Below are 17,193 nucleotides of genomic sequence, written 5' to 3' on the forward strand. Positions count from 1 at the left end.
GTATCCGCTGACTTATCCTGTCTCTTGTTGTACATAAAAAAGAGTCTAATGGGACAGAAAAGTGTGTTGGTCCCACCTTTTGCCACTTCTGCAACAGTCGCACCATTGACAACCCACTGAAAGCACAATGCAGTAAGTTACAGTTCTCGACAATATTCTTATGTCAGTTAAGCACTGGAGCCGGAGTGAAAAGGTGTATTTTAAACAGAAAATATTTTGCATTTCTTGTCATTTGTCTTGTATTTTTCAAGTGAAAAAATGGGTTTAACTGAAATATCATTATACTGCTATTTTTTCCTCATTCAAGAGTTTCTACAGTCAGAACTGAGGTGATTTTTTTCTGAAAATGTCGATGAGGCGAGGTCCCCTCTTGAAAAAGCACCGCTAACTCCTACTTACTGCCTGTCACACGGTGTAGCAAAGCCACGGTCTATTCTTCGGTCTCAACAGCAATGGCGCCATGACAACCGCCACATGACCAGCTCCAAACACAACCGAGTCTCCAAGGCGCCGCTTCCCGTGGCAGGCTCCCAGTCCGTGAGGAGAGCACAGATTGCCTGTGCTCGCGCCGTGCACCGCTCACCATGCACCGCGCCTTCCAACCCATCCTGCCGTGCGGCAACAAGTACCTGCAGCAGAAGTGGGACAAAACCTACTATGACGAGCACCAGAGGAAGGTGAGGGGGGTTTGCGGCCCTGCTGTGCTTCACACGATACGTCAATGACTAGTTGCATGTGTATGTGTTAATGGCGGCATGTGACGTCCAGGTGTGGCGCTAAACTAAATAAACACACAAATGAAGTAGTATATTGGTGTCTCAGCACATGTGCAGTATTCCAAAGCAAATGGCATTGTGAACATAACTACCATCCAATTGCAGCGTGGTAGTTTAGAGTTTTACGTTTACGTTGGTGCTGTATTACGCAGATTTTGCACGGTCCACACTAGCCAGTTACTTACCTTTACCGATTCTTGTAGGAGAGGGGTGCGGGTTTGCCCTTAGAGGGCCTTCAGTAGGGGGAGGCCGCAGAGTTGTGGTCCGAGTGAGGGAAGTGTGTTTATGCAATGAAGTCACTTAAGCAGCTACCCTAAGTTGTCACCACAAGAGGTCATGAGGGTATCAATTCACAAAAAATGACCTTAAAATACTTTGCTCCTAGGGGAGCAACCCAATGGCAAACTGATATTTTGCCTGAAAGTTTGAAAAACCCAAGCACCGGGAAAGTGATTTTATTTCCTTCAGATGGACCCTTTAGGGAGGAGGTTCTCGTGGCCTACCCCCCAAACTCATCTGGAAGTGAAGATGCAAGTTTTTTGATATCTGTGCTGGCAGTATTGCAAGGGGGAGGGTTTTCTACCTCCCTGATTAACCTAAGTCATATGAGTCTGACAACTGTTGTTTTACTGCAGCTTTTCTTCATCTTTCTGTTTTTGTGGCCCCCACTGAATCGCTACTGAAAACGGTACACCCGTCTAAGCAGTAACTATGATCTGAACCTCAGAACAATACGCACAAATAAAGAAACAAGAATGCATCAAAGTACACAAATTATGGCCTACCCAGGAGTTAATAAAAAAAGCAGCATTCAGGTACCGAACATCTATGCGATTTATAATGTCTGATAAATAATCACATTTCAAATGAGTTTTCAGATAAAATAGTTGAAAGAGAATTATGATGCATTATGAAAACACTGGCAATTCACTAGTCATGTCGGCATAAGTAGTAAGCCTGTTAAACATATAAACGACTTTCAGGGTGGAATATCAATTTTTTTGACCCGGAAAACCTGGTGAGATCTTGAAACAAATCAGTCTTTTGACTGATCTCAATAAAATGTGACAGTGGTAGGTGAGGTGATACCACAATCGCTACCCCCTCCACCCCCACAGTGACATCACACAAAGTGATATCAAGTGACATCATTAAATCAGAAGGTGTTTGTAATGTAGAAGGTAGTTTCTCGATTACCAGTGAATTAAAATCATGTTTGTTATTCATTGAATCCAAGTGTTCAATTTAACTGCTGTCAATTTTACATTTTTAAAAGGTTTTAAGAGGCACAGGGGAATATACATTGATTGGCAGGAAGGAATTGGCTGTTAGAAGGATGCGAGAGATAGCAGAAGAGGCTGGTACATCCGGCGAGCCACTAATTGACATCAATGTCTTATAATGAAGATGAAGCACAAACCATTGAGAACGAGGTTGAGACATGTTCTCATCAGAACCTGTTCTTATCCTCTGTGGTGTACTGCTGAGCTCAACCTGCCTTTCCTATTTAAGTAATATTGATTTTCAATCCTGATGGGCCTTCGCGTACACTTCTGCCCATCGATTCAATCTAATGCTGTTGACACATTTATATATGTGACTTAGCTTACAGGTGCCCAGGATGAGGATTGTACCACCAGAAAGAATTTGTCATAACTGGGGAGCAGGGTGGCTTCTTGAGGACTTAAGTTTAACAGAAGAAAATTAGATCTTATGTATTGGGTTGTGAATTCATTCTCTTGTGCGAAGACCTGACCCAGGTTCTTATTACTGTGAAGAACTTTTTTATGGCGGTGCATCCTAATGTTAAAATCTGTTAAATTTCTTTAAAAAAAAATCTGTGGGTTTGGTTACCCTAGTGACGTCAGTCTCAAGAGAAAATTAAGACTCATTTGTTGGTTGAGTTCACCTTTTTCTATATGGGCCAGCAACATCACCTTCTGTCTTTTGCCCATGTGGTTCACCAGAGACCCGTCTGCTTGTGCCATTGATGTAGTCTAATTTTAACAGTGACCAAGCCGTTCACCAGGACCTGCCTGCAGTTTAGGCCGGTGGACTTCAGAGTTCACAATGTGGCTTCCCATCTGGAAGTTGCTTTGAGGACCTATGACTCTATCCCAGCCCCTTTTAGTTTTGTCTACAGGTTTCTAGGACAAGCCAATGTTCATGTTTAATGCCCAGGTGGCCCCACAAGTGTGCTTCTTCTAATTTTTAAGGCTGCCTCGATTGGTGCTGTTCGTCAGATAGGTGCATCACTTGAACGCTCTCCTCCCATTACAGGTTGTGCAGCGCTATGAGCAGTGAGTTAGTTTAGGTAAAGATGTTAACAATGGCTGCTTTAGCAAAAAGCAGTGTTTATGTCCAATTTCTTAATATTACCAATTGCAGGGACTTCTTGACCCTGGCTAGCAGACTAGATGCCTGTGTGCTCCTCAGTAGCCAAACATTTGCTCATGTGGACAAGTCTTTCACAATTCATAGAGGTCCTTTATCATTTCTCTCACTTTCCTTTATACACAAAATAATAAGTAATAGAACATTTTTTGCTTTTTTTGCAAGTGCATCAAAGTTGTTGGAAAAGATCATTGCGTTAAGTGCTTGCTGCTAAGATCTCTTTGTGCCCTACAGATAATAAAGACGATCTCCGCGCTACTGACTCCGGTTTTCATCTTTTTAGTGACAACAAAATGTGTGCCATTCGGTTGGGCAATAGGTCCACCTGTTTTTTACAGCACTACGGAGAAGCAACAATCCGCAGTAAAGTGGTGCATAAAAACTGTTAGCTTCTGAAGAGCTTTTTGTGTGTAAGAAATGTTTTCTACTGCACTTTCTGTCACCGTGCATCAAAGTATGCTGTTCTCTACTCCTTTAAAGGCCCTCCCTCTGGTATTTCAGTCATTTTAACCTTGACTGTTCCCACTGCTGTGCCAAAGAGTGCCTTAAAAAGTCTTTTGGAGCACATGAATTGAAAGGTGTCAGTGCCACATGTAATACATTTTCATGGGCGGTAGCCCAGAAGCTAGTAAGGGAACTTGACTGTCTCTAGTCCATAATTCAACAAGCTCTACTCTCGGAAAGAGGCAGTCCCCATCCCATACAGTCCCTTCTGTCTGGCTAAAACACATTCGCAACGACAATGTCTCTTGCATAGGCGAGACCTATTGGCTTTACTAATGCTTGTTTTAATTAAACTTTATTGTCCGCTTGTATTAAGGCGAGAGCATCGGCCATTTTTACTTCACTTTCAATTGTGCCGTTTTAGAGGTGCATTATTGGAAGTGACTCTCTGGTCTTTGCCAGTTGGGATATTCCATCTATTCACGCCCTATTTTAGACTGGAAGCGGAGATAAGGGCGCTAAAGGCAAGCCTGGCTGCATCCCTCTATGCAACAGTTCAAACAAATATACAGATAAATCTCTGGTCAGCTACATCATTATTGTGGTCCTGGGGGATCTTCTGACTCTACAGAACACTCTGACGTCTCCGTGCCATGAAGCATTCCCTACCGTGGAGGTACTAGTCAATCCTGAGATTTATCAACCTTTATTGAAAGTGCAGAACAATTTTCTCAGTTGCGAAAAGTTGGGCAAACCAGCACCATCTTTGTCGCTGAAGGTGAAGGTGATATGCGTTCCTGTGATTCTTGGTTCCTCTAGAGTCATACATATGGATGTATGACATTACAACGCATGCTTTTACATCGCATGCTTTTACATCGCAGTTTTTACAACGCATACCATTACAACGCATAGCGCTTTGGGGTGCTGGATAGTGAATAGTTTAATTTACTATTCCAACTCCAGTCCCCGTGGATAGTGTTGGATAGTAAATTAAATCTATTCCCTATCCTAGAGCGCCCCCCAGCGCAATGCGTTGTAATGGTTTGCGTTGTAAAAGTTGCGCCGTAAAGGCACTGCGTGGTAAAAGTTGCGTTGTAAAGGATGTTTCCCCATACATATATCTGATGATTCCATTCAGGGACATGGCCTGATGGGATAGGAGTTGTGGGAAATAAGGAAGCCCCATGGTGTCCCTCTACACAAAAGGATTATCTCCAGGTTGGTTCCCTGAAACAGTAGCGGATCCATGCTTATGCGCTCATGGTTTTGGTATTTAATTTCCATTGTATAAAGACTGTCACCTTCCAGAATAATGAGCCCCCTTATGTTGATTATTGTTGATTATTGCTGTTTATGTAAAGCATTTTCTGACTCCATTAATATAATAGATGTAGTCAATGAAAAAGAGAACTAAAAACACAGCAGAGATGAAAAAGAACTTGGAGGAGTGAGACAAAGAGACAGGAAGAGGAGCATAGTGAAAGAAAGAGGCATAAAGTTGAAACAAAGCCAGTCAGCCTTGATACTTGGCAACCCCAGCATTTGTCAGTGTCTCAGCAAGGCCCTAAGGAAAACTTTGGGCACCAAATATATAGCTTCATGTACAACAACCTTTTGTGAACGTAAACTCTGTGATTCGCTTCTTCCTATTTTTGCTTCGGAAAGGAGTGTATCAATGGTTTACGACCTCAATCAATCATTAAGCAGGATTTGCATAGTGTGGCTCAGGGGCGGCCTTACGCATGTGCAAGCTGTGCACCTGTACAGGGCCACCAAATCCCAGGGGCCACCACGCCAATATATATCCTTAATATAATAATCCTCTGAGGATGGATACAGTGGCGGCCCCTGGCAGGGATTTGGTGGCCTCTGGCTCTGTTCCACTTCAAAACACCCTGACCCCCCCTCTTCACTGGCCTCCGCGCTCCGCACCGCCCGGACCCCCTCTTCCGGGGCCCCCTACCTATGCTCTCTGCCCAGGGCCACCATGAACCTAGAGCCGCCCCTGTGGCTGCTTTCCCCAAGAGAGTCTGGAGGCGCTGTTGGACTTGCAAATTATTAATAAATTAGTGTCCCACAAGTTGGTGCGGTAACTGCTTTGAAAAGGCGGAGGTACAAGGGTTGCTTAACAAAAAGTTTGCTGTTTTGGAATGCAGCCATAGGGATGGTGATTTGCTTTCCCTTGCAGATCACAATCTCGTTGATTGCAGCCAAGTCACGGGGGTCACAAATTGTAACTTGCCTAATGAATATTAATTACGCAGGTTGTTCTGTATTTGGTAACCAACCTATTAATACATAAGTCAGTTCGCAAAATACTATTTCAGTCGAAAAAAGCTGGTATGCAATTTGTGACCACTTTTTGCAAATGGAACAATAGAACACCAGGCCCTTACTCTACGATGACTGCAGTGGTTAATTTGTAAAAATATAAGTGCCAGGGCTCTCGTCAGGAGGCAGTTTGCACCAGCCCGTTTCTTCTGTAACACCATCTAAAACAGAGCCAACCACTAACCAGGAAGTGGGGAGAGGATGTAGCATAATTGCCAGAGCTGCCAACTTTGGAGCTGGGGAACCAGGTTCAAGCCTCGGCATCAGCTCAACATCCTGTGATTCAGGACAAATCACTTAATCGCCCACCAAAAATTAGTGTGTCCTTGAGTGGTGCTCATAAAACTATAGCACAGGTGTTGATTAAGTTCGATGCTGAGCACCAGAAACCACTGGCTCAAATTAAGCACTGACTGACTGAACTTCAAGGTTGTTATTGGCATACCTTTGTCACCAGCTCCTGCGATAAAGCTACAACATTTAGCGCTATACTGTTTGGGTGACTCTGAAGGAGGCTCTGCAACAAATTTAAAAGAGGCCCTTTATTCCACCACTAGTGTTTTGGAAGACTGCAAAAATAAAATGGACCCAGTATATTGTAGCTGCTAATCACGTTGCCAATAGAATAGTTTTGGTAGAGTTACTGCTGTTTACAATGTCCCCAAAAACACCCTGGGGTGACATTTGTTACTCCACTGTGGAAGGACTTCTTTTGTCTCCCAGAATTAGTCATCTTTCTAATTATAGCCTCTGTGTCCCGCAGAGTCTGCATTGTGCTTACATTGCCATTGGAATATAGTGCCCTAAATTACAGCTCTGTTAGAGAAAGGAATGGTCTTTAACAATCAATACAGAGCTATTTCCTAGGCATTATTGCAGAGGGGTCAGTCGAAAGAGAATCTGAAAGAGCAGCAGAGGAAACAGGGACTGGGACAGGGTCCGTCTTTCAAAACGAGTGTGGAAACACTGAACATTGTAGGTAATAATCATAAATTCAAAATGGGTCATGCAGAGAAATGTATATCTGCGAGTTAATTATATCCTGCTCATTCCTATCTCTCAAGTCAAGCAAGCTTTATTCGACTATTGTCATAAAAGCATATAGTACACATAAAATACGTCCATAAAAATGTAATAAATATTATTAAAATTTACAAATTCATAAAAGTCATTCGTACTATAGTCAGAAAGGGTAAGGTTAAACATGTTACATAGGCAAAAGCTTTTATCACCCCATAGTTAACATTAAACTGCCAACAGTCTGCTTCTAATTGTCCACGCCCAACCAAAAAATTTGGCCACAGCTGTGTATACAGGCGGGTTGGTACATGTACGAAGTAATCTTACAGCAACCAGCCCACTCCTAGTGCCCAATAATCTACACACTGGACGTAACCAGATCCGTCGGGTGTTGCATACACAGGACATTCAAACAATAGGTGGCTAATAGTTTCCATAGTAGCCGAACAGACTGGACAGGCAGCCTTGCCCCCACTAGTCCACTTATTGGTAAACGCCCTTACTGGTAAACTCCCAATTCTCAGTTGGAAGTAGAGCTTCCGGTCTAGGGGTTTCATGATGACGTCCCAGAAGGCTTCAAAACTTGACCCATCTTTGTAGTCCAACAACATGCCAGTCAAAGAAAGGGGAGCAATGTTCCTATACATTTTTGAAGCCACGGACTTCAAGTACAGGTCCTTGAGAACCTTCTTGGGGGGAAACCTAGCATTCCCTGCATCTTCCCACAATTCGCCAAGGCCTAAATCTCTTAATACACCCCGAATGTTTCCTAACCACTTGATTTTGTGGGAAGTGTCGCTTCTTATTATATCCAGCAGTCCCCTGGTATATATTTCCAGTTCGGGCGTAGTCCAGATCCGCCTCCAGTATAAAACTGGGCACAAGGACGAAATGAGAGCTATTGGGCACAGACCCAGATCGTAAAATAGGGGGCTCATAGAAGTGCTCTGGGGTAGTTTGATTAAATTCCTGAGGAAGCGGTTTTCAGAAGCTGTCATCCCCCTTAAATTTTCAACCCCCCATATTTCCACTCCATATAAAGCGGATCTCACAACTTTACCATTATATACCGATAATACAGGGGCTATCGGCTTAGTGAGGGACCTTGAGTGGTCTAAGCTCAGAGCTCCTGCAAGCTGGCGATCTTTTAGAGTGGCCAGCTCAACCTGCTGTTTCCACGATAAATCATGCTGAATACAGACTCCCAGATAGCTAAAAGCTTGAACCTTCTCAAGCGGTAATTTGTTCATGCATACAGTACCCTAAAAAGATTTTGACGCGTTAAAAGACATAAACTTAGATTTTAAAACATTCACATCCAAACCTCGAGCGGTGCAAAACTTTTCAAAAATCGACAATGCACTTTGCAACCCGCTCGGGGTTTTAGCTACTATCAGACAATTGTCATCAAACATTGAAATGGGGACTTTGGCTCCTGCAAGGGTAGGCGCATCAACATTGGAGTCAATCAATATTTTAGCCGCGTCGTTGATGTACATAGAAAAAAAAGTTGGAGCCAAAACGCAGCCTTGACGCACTCCGGTTTCTACAGGGAACTGGGCAGTAACATTACCAGGACTGCCCCACCTAATCTGAGCAAAATTTTGCTCATGAAGTATTTTGATTAATGAAAAGAGGGGCCCGGGCATGCCCAGGTCATTAAGAACATTCCAAAGGGTTAAACGAGGGACCAAGTCGAATGCCGCTCTAAGATCGATAAAGGCAGCATATAGGCTACCACGTCCAATGACCACAGTCTTCTGGTCGACTGTGCTGATGGACGTTCTGAAGCCTGCCTGCAAATGGGATAAGATGTTCTGATCCCGCTCCCACGCCAATACTTTATTGAGGATCAGCCTGCCAAAGATTTTTGGGACGATGTCAATCATGCTGATTGGGCGATAGTTACCGGGTAGGGATATATCCCCTTTTTTAAATACAGGTATGATTTCGGCCCCATTCCAAGGCTGTGGTATAGGAGCTCCCTTAGCAACCATATTAGCCAGAAGGAGTATATAAATACCCCAAGAATCTTTATCCTGCAGGAATAAATTCGCAGGTATGCCATCAATACCTGGCGCTCTTCCAGGGACGACTGAATCTAGGGCACAATGCACATCTCCTAGGGTGAACGGATCTTCCGAAAAAGGTATAAACGGTACCTCCATGGTTAGGTTTGTAACCTCACCCTTTGCATATTGCGGCTTAAAATAGGCTACCCATTCAACTTGTGGGACCCAGTTCTGGGGCTTATCCGGGTTACCCTCACTACCCCATTTAAAAACATTCCAAAACCTGCGGGAATCTTTTTGAGATCCTGCCTCTTTTAAATCTTGCCATCTCTGCTCATCCCAAGCACGTTTGGCTTCGGAGACAGCACTTTTATACGCGGCCCTAGCAAGACGAATATTCCTGCTTAATCCGCCTTTAATGGCTCTTCCCAGGTCCAGGCGGGCCTGTCTACAACCCCCTGAATACCAACGTGGTGGCTGGGAGATGCGGGATCCGCTTGATTTACAAGGCCTAACAAATAAGCTTCTAAGGTCTCCAAAAAAAGACTTGTGAATCCTTGTGCCCTTTTCTAATGCGGGAGCCATTAAACCCTCTTTGGATAAAACACCCAGTTCACTTGTTGCCTGAGCTAGCTTGCTTGATATAAAATGAATATTCTCTTGAATATTCGAAACCTTGGACCAACGGATGTGGTGCATATCATTCGAGATGGCAATGTCGGTGGGAGAGTTAATACCCAACTCCCCCCCCCATCATTGACTAGCTCTTCCCAGTAGGTGAGCATCATACATAGGGGGTTGTGATCACTCTCAACCCTTTCAACAATTGTCATATCCTTGAGGTGTCTCCATAGGCCCAGACTGACCAGGATATAGTCAATTCTACTCCGACATTGCCCACTCTTAAACGTGTAAGCCCCTGACTTCTCTCCAACAGTCCTGCCATTAGCCGATCTTAGGCCTTTATTTAGACATATTGAGTTAAGTTTCGTCACTATTTCTGTCCACCTTTTAACTGGCTCAAGGTCAAGTTTGGGGACACCCCATTCCCTATCTTCTTCATCCGCTATGTTCCAGCTATCACATGAAAGGGGTTCAAATGTTACATTAAAATCTCCCCTAGGATTATGTTAGAATGAAAAGAATAAGATTCTATCAGGTCTTCCAGGAGTGTTAATACTTCGGATTTCTTCCCCCCAGTACTTCGTGAATACAGATTATAGATATAGATAGGCTCTTTATTTGTAAACTCTAACCTTAGAATCTGTAGGTCCCTGTGGTTGGTGGGTAGGGGCTTGATTGTGACATCGAGGTACTGCCTAACCCATATAGTCAGGCCACCAGATGGGCGGCCTCTCCCTCCCTTGTCAGCTGGTATACTATAATTCAGATACCCTGGGAAATGCAATGCTTCCAATAGCCAAGTTTCCTGAAATAGACATATTTCGTACTGGTTGATAAATGTTGCCCATTCCAGAGAGTCTGCTTTGGATTTCAGGCCGGCTATGTTCCATGACAAGATGGATCCTGATTTGCCAAGATCAAGTGCAGCGGCATCGGTTTGGATAATATCTGGAGTACTCGGAGGCACAATAAAAGGAAAGATATTGCCCTGGAGAGTAGTTGTTCCCAGTGCAGGCTTTTCAACATTGCTTACTTCTCTACATACTACTTTTACATCTTCTACCAGTAGTCAATCATTACAATCTAGTGTAGAGCTTGCCCTATGATTACCCAGAACACACTTTTTATTTTTGGTCAACCACTTCTGGGGGGGGGGTTGGTCTCAGTTGAATCATAGAGTGATCCGGGGAACAAGTTCTAAATTCTAGGTTAATTAGATCTCCAGCCAACTTAGGATTTTTGAAAGTTAATTCAATGCAATCATATCTGTCCCCCTGGAAAGTAAGCCTCTCAGCTCTGAGGATATCCTCCCTGATAACAGACCTACAGCCTCTGACATACCTAATCCAATGGATCGCTTTATTAGTTAAAGAATCAGTGGATTCGTAGTCACCGCCGAGACTCAACTTGGGGGTATTAATCAGGTACACCACTGATGGTTTACTTAGGTGGAAATTACACTGGGAAGCACACTTACTCGATTGTACTAATCTATTTGCTTGTTGAGTACTTGTGGTTTTCTATTCAACAAGTCTTGCTATGACAGTAGAAACACCACCCATATTCCCTGCTGGTGTACGTGCTGAGGTTGCGGACACTGCACCATGTCCTTTACAATCATGATGGATAAGAGGTGCTCCCCTCCCTGTCCTAACCACCACACTAAACGGGATACTTGTGATTGAAGAAACACCCCTGGTGGTGGGGGGGGTCGAGACAGACTTAATGCAATCCTCTACCTGCGGTCTATTTGGGCAAATAGGTTTTGTCGCTACAGATCTATTTGGGCATTAGCCTACATCCACCCTCATGTTATTTACCACATCGGTCAATCGTTCTATTTTGGCATACAAACCTTCTACCAAGTCACACAAGTGCTTTACAACTTCGGACAGCGGATTGACATTTGACTCCATTTGTCGTAAAACCTTGACATTTCTAGGCACATGGGGTACGGCTTCACTTTGGGGAGGAACTGGCACAGATACTTCAGGACCGGTTTCAGAATGACAATTTCTATTTGGGCCAAAATGGAAAACCTATTACTACAAGGCAAAGCGACTATATCATTAGAGCTATGAGTGGTTTCTGGAGAGGGCTGTATTTGGTCTAAGCAAAGCCCCCCCCCCCTCAGGAATCACAGGTTTTGCCGCACTCCCTGCACTAGGTTTGCTCCAAAACATTTCTGGAATATTCGCTACGCCCCGCTTTTGTCCCTTTCCTTCGTTAATAAGCATATTACTCCCACCCTCTGGGTCCCCATCCTTAAGGTTGGGAGCAGTAGTAAATAGGTCTTCACAGTCTTGCACCAAACCGGCAATACGATCCAGGAGTCCGGGGATTGTAGTTTCCAGGTCCCCCTCCACACAGCGTCCGCTGGAGATTGAAGCTGCGGCGGCGGGAGGGAGACAAGCAGGCAGCGGCTATGGCGGTCAGTGAGGGCAGAGTACAATGGCCCACAAGGTATGCCCCCAGAAAAGAAATGTCGCCCGCTCCACCGGGGCTGGACTGCTTCTTATGCGCCTCCTGGCGCGAGAAATGCGGGTGGCGGCGGCTTCCACCGCGGAGGAGTCTGGGGATTGTAGTTTCCAGGTCCCCGTCCACACAGCGGCCGCTGGAGATTGAAGCTGCGGCGGCGGGAGGGAGACAAGCAGGCAGCGGCTATGGCGGTCAGGGAGGGCAGAGTACAGTGGCCCACAAGGTATGCCCCCAGAAAAGAAATGTCGCCCTATCTCTCTTTTTCCTTTCTCCATCACATTGCTAAGTGCAGAGACCCAAGATACTATAAGATCAGCCCTTCTGTCACTCACAAATGAAATAAACACGTCCCACATAGTGTCACAGCAAGTACAACCTACTTCCAATCAAGCACTCCCCCATGGTGTGCCAAGCTACCCGTCCAATAGTGCACTTCAGCACCCCATAATAGGGTAAGAGGCGCCATATAAATCCAAATTACAGTACAATAGGACACAATACGTAGAGCAGCAAAACATAGCCAGAATAAAAAAAATAATACCACATTTCACCTCCTTTATGTCAAAGCCCCTCTGTTCCTTCAAAGAGTTTATTTTTTGCACCCACTAGTGTTTGATCACTGAAGCTGTGTTACTGCAAAGCAATACTATTGTGCCATTTCCAGAGTGCACCAGGGGCTATGCACAGTGCACACTTTCCCTGTTTGCACACCTTTCAAAAGGTGTGCAGGGCCTAAACAGGAAAAGTGTGCCCTAGTACGCTGAATGTGGTGCCCTCCGCGCAGCAATGAACACGCGTTGCCTTCAGGGCAGCTGTGAACATGCGCTGCCCCCAAGTGAAATACAGAGTAGCTATTTCAAAGCTGCTCCATGTTTCACAGTGCTGGCAGCAATCCTCCTGCACTTTCAAGAAGGGAGAGAGATTACATTGCAGGCAGGTGCAGTGAGTGACTACACCTGCTTGCAAGGGGATGTCTCAGGGGCCATCAGACCCCTTCCCACCCAGAGGGCTGCCATCTGGGGATGCACAGAGTGTGCCACCTTTTTGTGGCACACTTTCAGGGTGCCTCCTGACAGCTTCTTTACCCTTTTGCCGGTACCCATAATACGGTGTGGCCGCACATGCAAAGAGATTGCCTCACTTGCATGGGGGGCTATATGTGCGCCAGCACTATCAGTACTACAGAAAGTGCCACATACACATCCGCGGCCCCTTTTGTGATACCAAGATGCATTGAGGGTGCACAAAGTGGGCACAAATGCCTGTTGCTCCCCCAGAATACTTTGTGTAATACGGCCTCAGATTGCTCTGTAAGCATAAAGTCTGACCTCATTGCAGGACTGGTGTGGCTCTACGTGATATGGGGAAACTCGCCAGGGTACTGAAGGACAATGAGTTGCCTTCTGGACTAGGTTGGCTGAGAGAACCTATAACCGTTCAGTTTAAAAGCAGTTCTAATGTTGTGCACACAGTTTTTAGCTATTTGTTATAATATCTAGTATGCTCACTAGCCTTGAATTGATTAGGATTTTTTATGTATGCTCAACATACAGACTTTATTCCTCATGTTGATTTTGTGAAAACATTTTAATCACAGTGATGCTTTCATTTATCTTTGCCATTCTTTCAGGTAGAAACAATTGTTACTATTCAACAGACAACAAAAAGACAATCATCTGTATTAGTCAAAAGACATAAATACAAAACATACATATATGATGTATTGATGTATATATGATATATATATAAGATGCTTAAGACATGGCTATTCTAAGTGACTCTGTTCCACCAGACCTCCTCCCGGGCGCCGAGAGATGCCCTTGGGGATGATTTGTGTGCCTTACAAATGAGTGTAAATAATAATAATAATAATAATAATAATAAATATATATTTATATATTGTATATATATATATATATATATATATATATATATATATATATATATATATATATATATATATATATATATATATATATATATATACAAATATAAATATATATATATATATATATATACATATATATATAAATAAACTAATGGCGGTTGCCAGTAGGTAGTTATAGTTAGGACCCAATTTCTATAGGAAAAGTATTTTTTGACATTGGTCTCGTTTGACCAATCTTCATGAAGTTTTCAAGTAAAAGTGTCAAAGAAGGTTCTGGTTGTTATGGAAAGTTTGGTGGTGATCCGTGCAGTGGGGACTGAGAAATAGGGGCACGAAAAAAGGGTGTGTTTGTATTGTTTATTCCCATAGGAACGCGTTGTCGAATCTACAGTCCGAACCGCAGGACGAAATTACACCAAATTTGGCAGAAAGGTAGATGTTGTTACGCATATTGTACTTTTTGTCATTTGGTGCAAATCCGTCCAGTAGTTTTTGAGAAATTTAGGCTGAAAATTATAGATATATCTCTGGCCGTTGATATTTCGCAACGGTTTAGCGATTAATCGTGGATTCACGCGCCAACAGGAATGCTCTGATTGGCTGGACGCAACATGAACAGAAAGTTGCAGCCACCATTTTATCGTCCGGGAACAGTTCCCAGGGCTGAAAATTTGTGTGAAAGCCCACATGAGGTGTCAGGGTGGAGATACTCTGACCCCATGTTTCAGAAATGGGCATGTTAGTGACACAAGTTATGTGTCCAAATGTCTTTTTTTTATTGCGCATGATATTAACGACAACGCCGTGATCGCCAGCGCAGCCTCCCATGTACTGTCGCAGGGACATCGCAAAAATCGCGATGCCATCGCAAATATTGGTGAAAATATATTACAAAAATGTATATATTTTGTTGACACTCACCAGTCACAGTCACGCACTAATGTATGCACTCACAAATTGACTCCGACACTTATTAACCCATTCAAATACCTACTCACGTATACATTCAGTCACATATCCACTCAGATACTCATGCACCTACTCACATACCCATTCAGGGATTAATGCACACACTTACAGACTCACTCGGAGAGTTATGCGCCTACTTAGAGACCCACTCGTAGACTCATGCATACAGTCTCATACCCACTTAAAGACCCTCACACCCACTCACCTACCCACCTGGGCCCTCATGCACCCACTCACAGACCCAATCAGATACTCATGCATCCACTTATTGACTCTCTCCCAGAGTCATGCACCCATGTACAGACCCACTTAGAGACTCATGCACCCACTAACGACCCACTCACACACTTACGTATGTCCTCACAGACCCACTGAGCCACTCATATACTGACTCACTCATACACCCAATCACACACCAATACAGTCACTCACACACTCAGGCACAGACCCTCAGATACTTATGGGCTCAGTCACTCACTCACTCAAATACAGAGAAACTCACACACCCAGTCCCAAACTCACTCAGATATACAAACATCCACTCACTCACCTAGTCAAGACTTATGCATCCACTCACAAAGCCACCCAGACACTCGCCCTCCCAGTCACAGATCCACTCTGATGCTCATGCAGGCACCCATTCACTCACCAATTCAGAGAGTTATGCTCTCACTCACAGACCCATTGAGACACCCATACCCTCACTCATAGACATAAAATTATTCTGTAAAACAACAGTGATGCCCGGCACCTGATGAACCAGTTACTTAGTTAGGAGAGCAGAGGATTCTGGGGCCGCTCCATTTCTTGAAGTGAATTCACACATTACATCATTGAGCTCTATGCAATTATTTAGTTCTAAATCGTATTATTTGCTACGAGTCCCAAGACTTGTTTGTTTAAGGCACACCCTATTAATTTAATTTAATTAATTCCCAAGGCAACATGCCATAGAAACATTAAATGTAAGCAAACAAATTTCATGTAAACATTAAAACATTGTTGAAACAAATAAAAACTATCATCGCAGTTTATTTTCTTTTTTTAAAACCTTTTATTGATGTTTTTGCAAATTTCATAGTTACACAGACTGGGAAGGTTGTAAGTAGGATTACAAAAATATGTACTAAGACACAATTACACATATCATCCTCTAAAAGACACCTCAGAAAAAAATATTTAGATAACCTAACACACTAAATTCATATGATATACAATTTAGTACCTAGACAAAGTGCAAGTGCAATAAGAAACAAGCTGATCTGTCTCCATCTAATTTTCCTCATTATTCCCCTCCAGTGTGCCATCATTGGTCGTGATTAAGGATCCCTCCCTATTAATATTCCAATGTTATTCATGAGAACAAAGCCATTCAGCGAGGCGGCACCAAATCCTACTGCCCTTCTGCTTAGCTTTTTTTCCCTTGTGTTTATACAACGCCCTTTTCAAGTTGAATATAGAGAAAAATCTCCCTTGCTATTGTTGAAAAGATGGTGCCTGCAGGTCTAACCATGCTGAGGCAACACAGATCCGAAACACGGCCATTGCAATAAACATCAGGGCCTCACCTTCCTTCAATTCCAAATCCGGATATACCCCCAGTATCATCACTCGAGGAGTCCAATCCATGCTAGTATTATATATATTTAATCAAAATGTGTAGATCTGCAATCTCAGAGTATCTAAAACTGGGCATGTGCTAACCATGTGAACTAAATCCGCCACATGAGACAGACACAGAAGACAATGTTGATTTGTGTATCATCTTTAAATATGATGATATTACTAATCCAACATCAATATATTTCATCCTAGACAAAACATTTGAGCAAATCCTACTGGTTTATAAAACAAGACGCAATATTACTTCACATTGTTCCAAAAATTACACAAAACCTAAAAGGAGATACCTCCAATGGGCAAATACAGTTCTCACCATTAAGCTTTCTCTTTCTATGAATGCTTGGGTTTTTCAAAGTGGGTTAATTCTTATCATAAGTTAAGATTTAAATATGCTTCATTCTGTCTGGGATATTATTAAAGCAGAGAAAGACATCATCACTATGCCCAAGCCATGGAAGGGAATTGGTTATTTATTTTTATAATTTAAATATTACCAATCTCTCTTTTCACTGATCTCACTAGATAACGCTTTCTTATTGCTTCTTTCCAAATCAGCCAATATGGGCCCATCATTTGAAAAAATATCTGCCCAGCTGCAACATGTTTTTACAAAATTTGTCAGTTGGGGAGT

General features: G+C 43.3%; 1 protein-coding gene across 1 annotated transcript in view; it reads left to right on the plus strand.

The window, feature by feature from the left end:
- The first annotated feature begins 529 nt into the window (after positions 1 to 529).
- Positions 530 to 17,193, plus strand: part of LOC144771860 (uncharacterized) — an 85,055-nt gene continuing 68,391 nt past the window's right edge. The window contains exon 1 of the mRNA XM_078656117.1: positions 530 to 677. Coding sequence (XP_078512243.1) covers positions 585 to 677 — 93 coding nt within the window. The 5' untranslated portion in view covers positions 530 to 584. The remainder of the gene's footprint in view (positions 678 to 17,193) is intronic.

The sequence above is a fragment of the Lissotriton helveticus genome, chromosome 8 (assembly GCF_964261635.1).
Source record: "Lissotriton helveticus chromosome 8, aLisHel1.1, whole genome shotgun sequence".
Classification (NCBI taxonomy): Eukaryota; Metazoa; Chordata; class Amphibia; order Caudata; family Salamandridae; genus Lissotriton; species Lissotriton helveticus.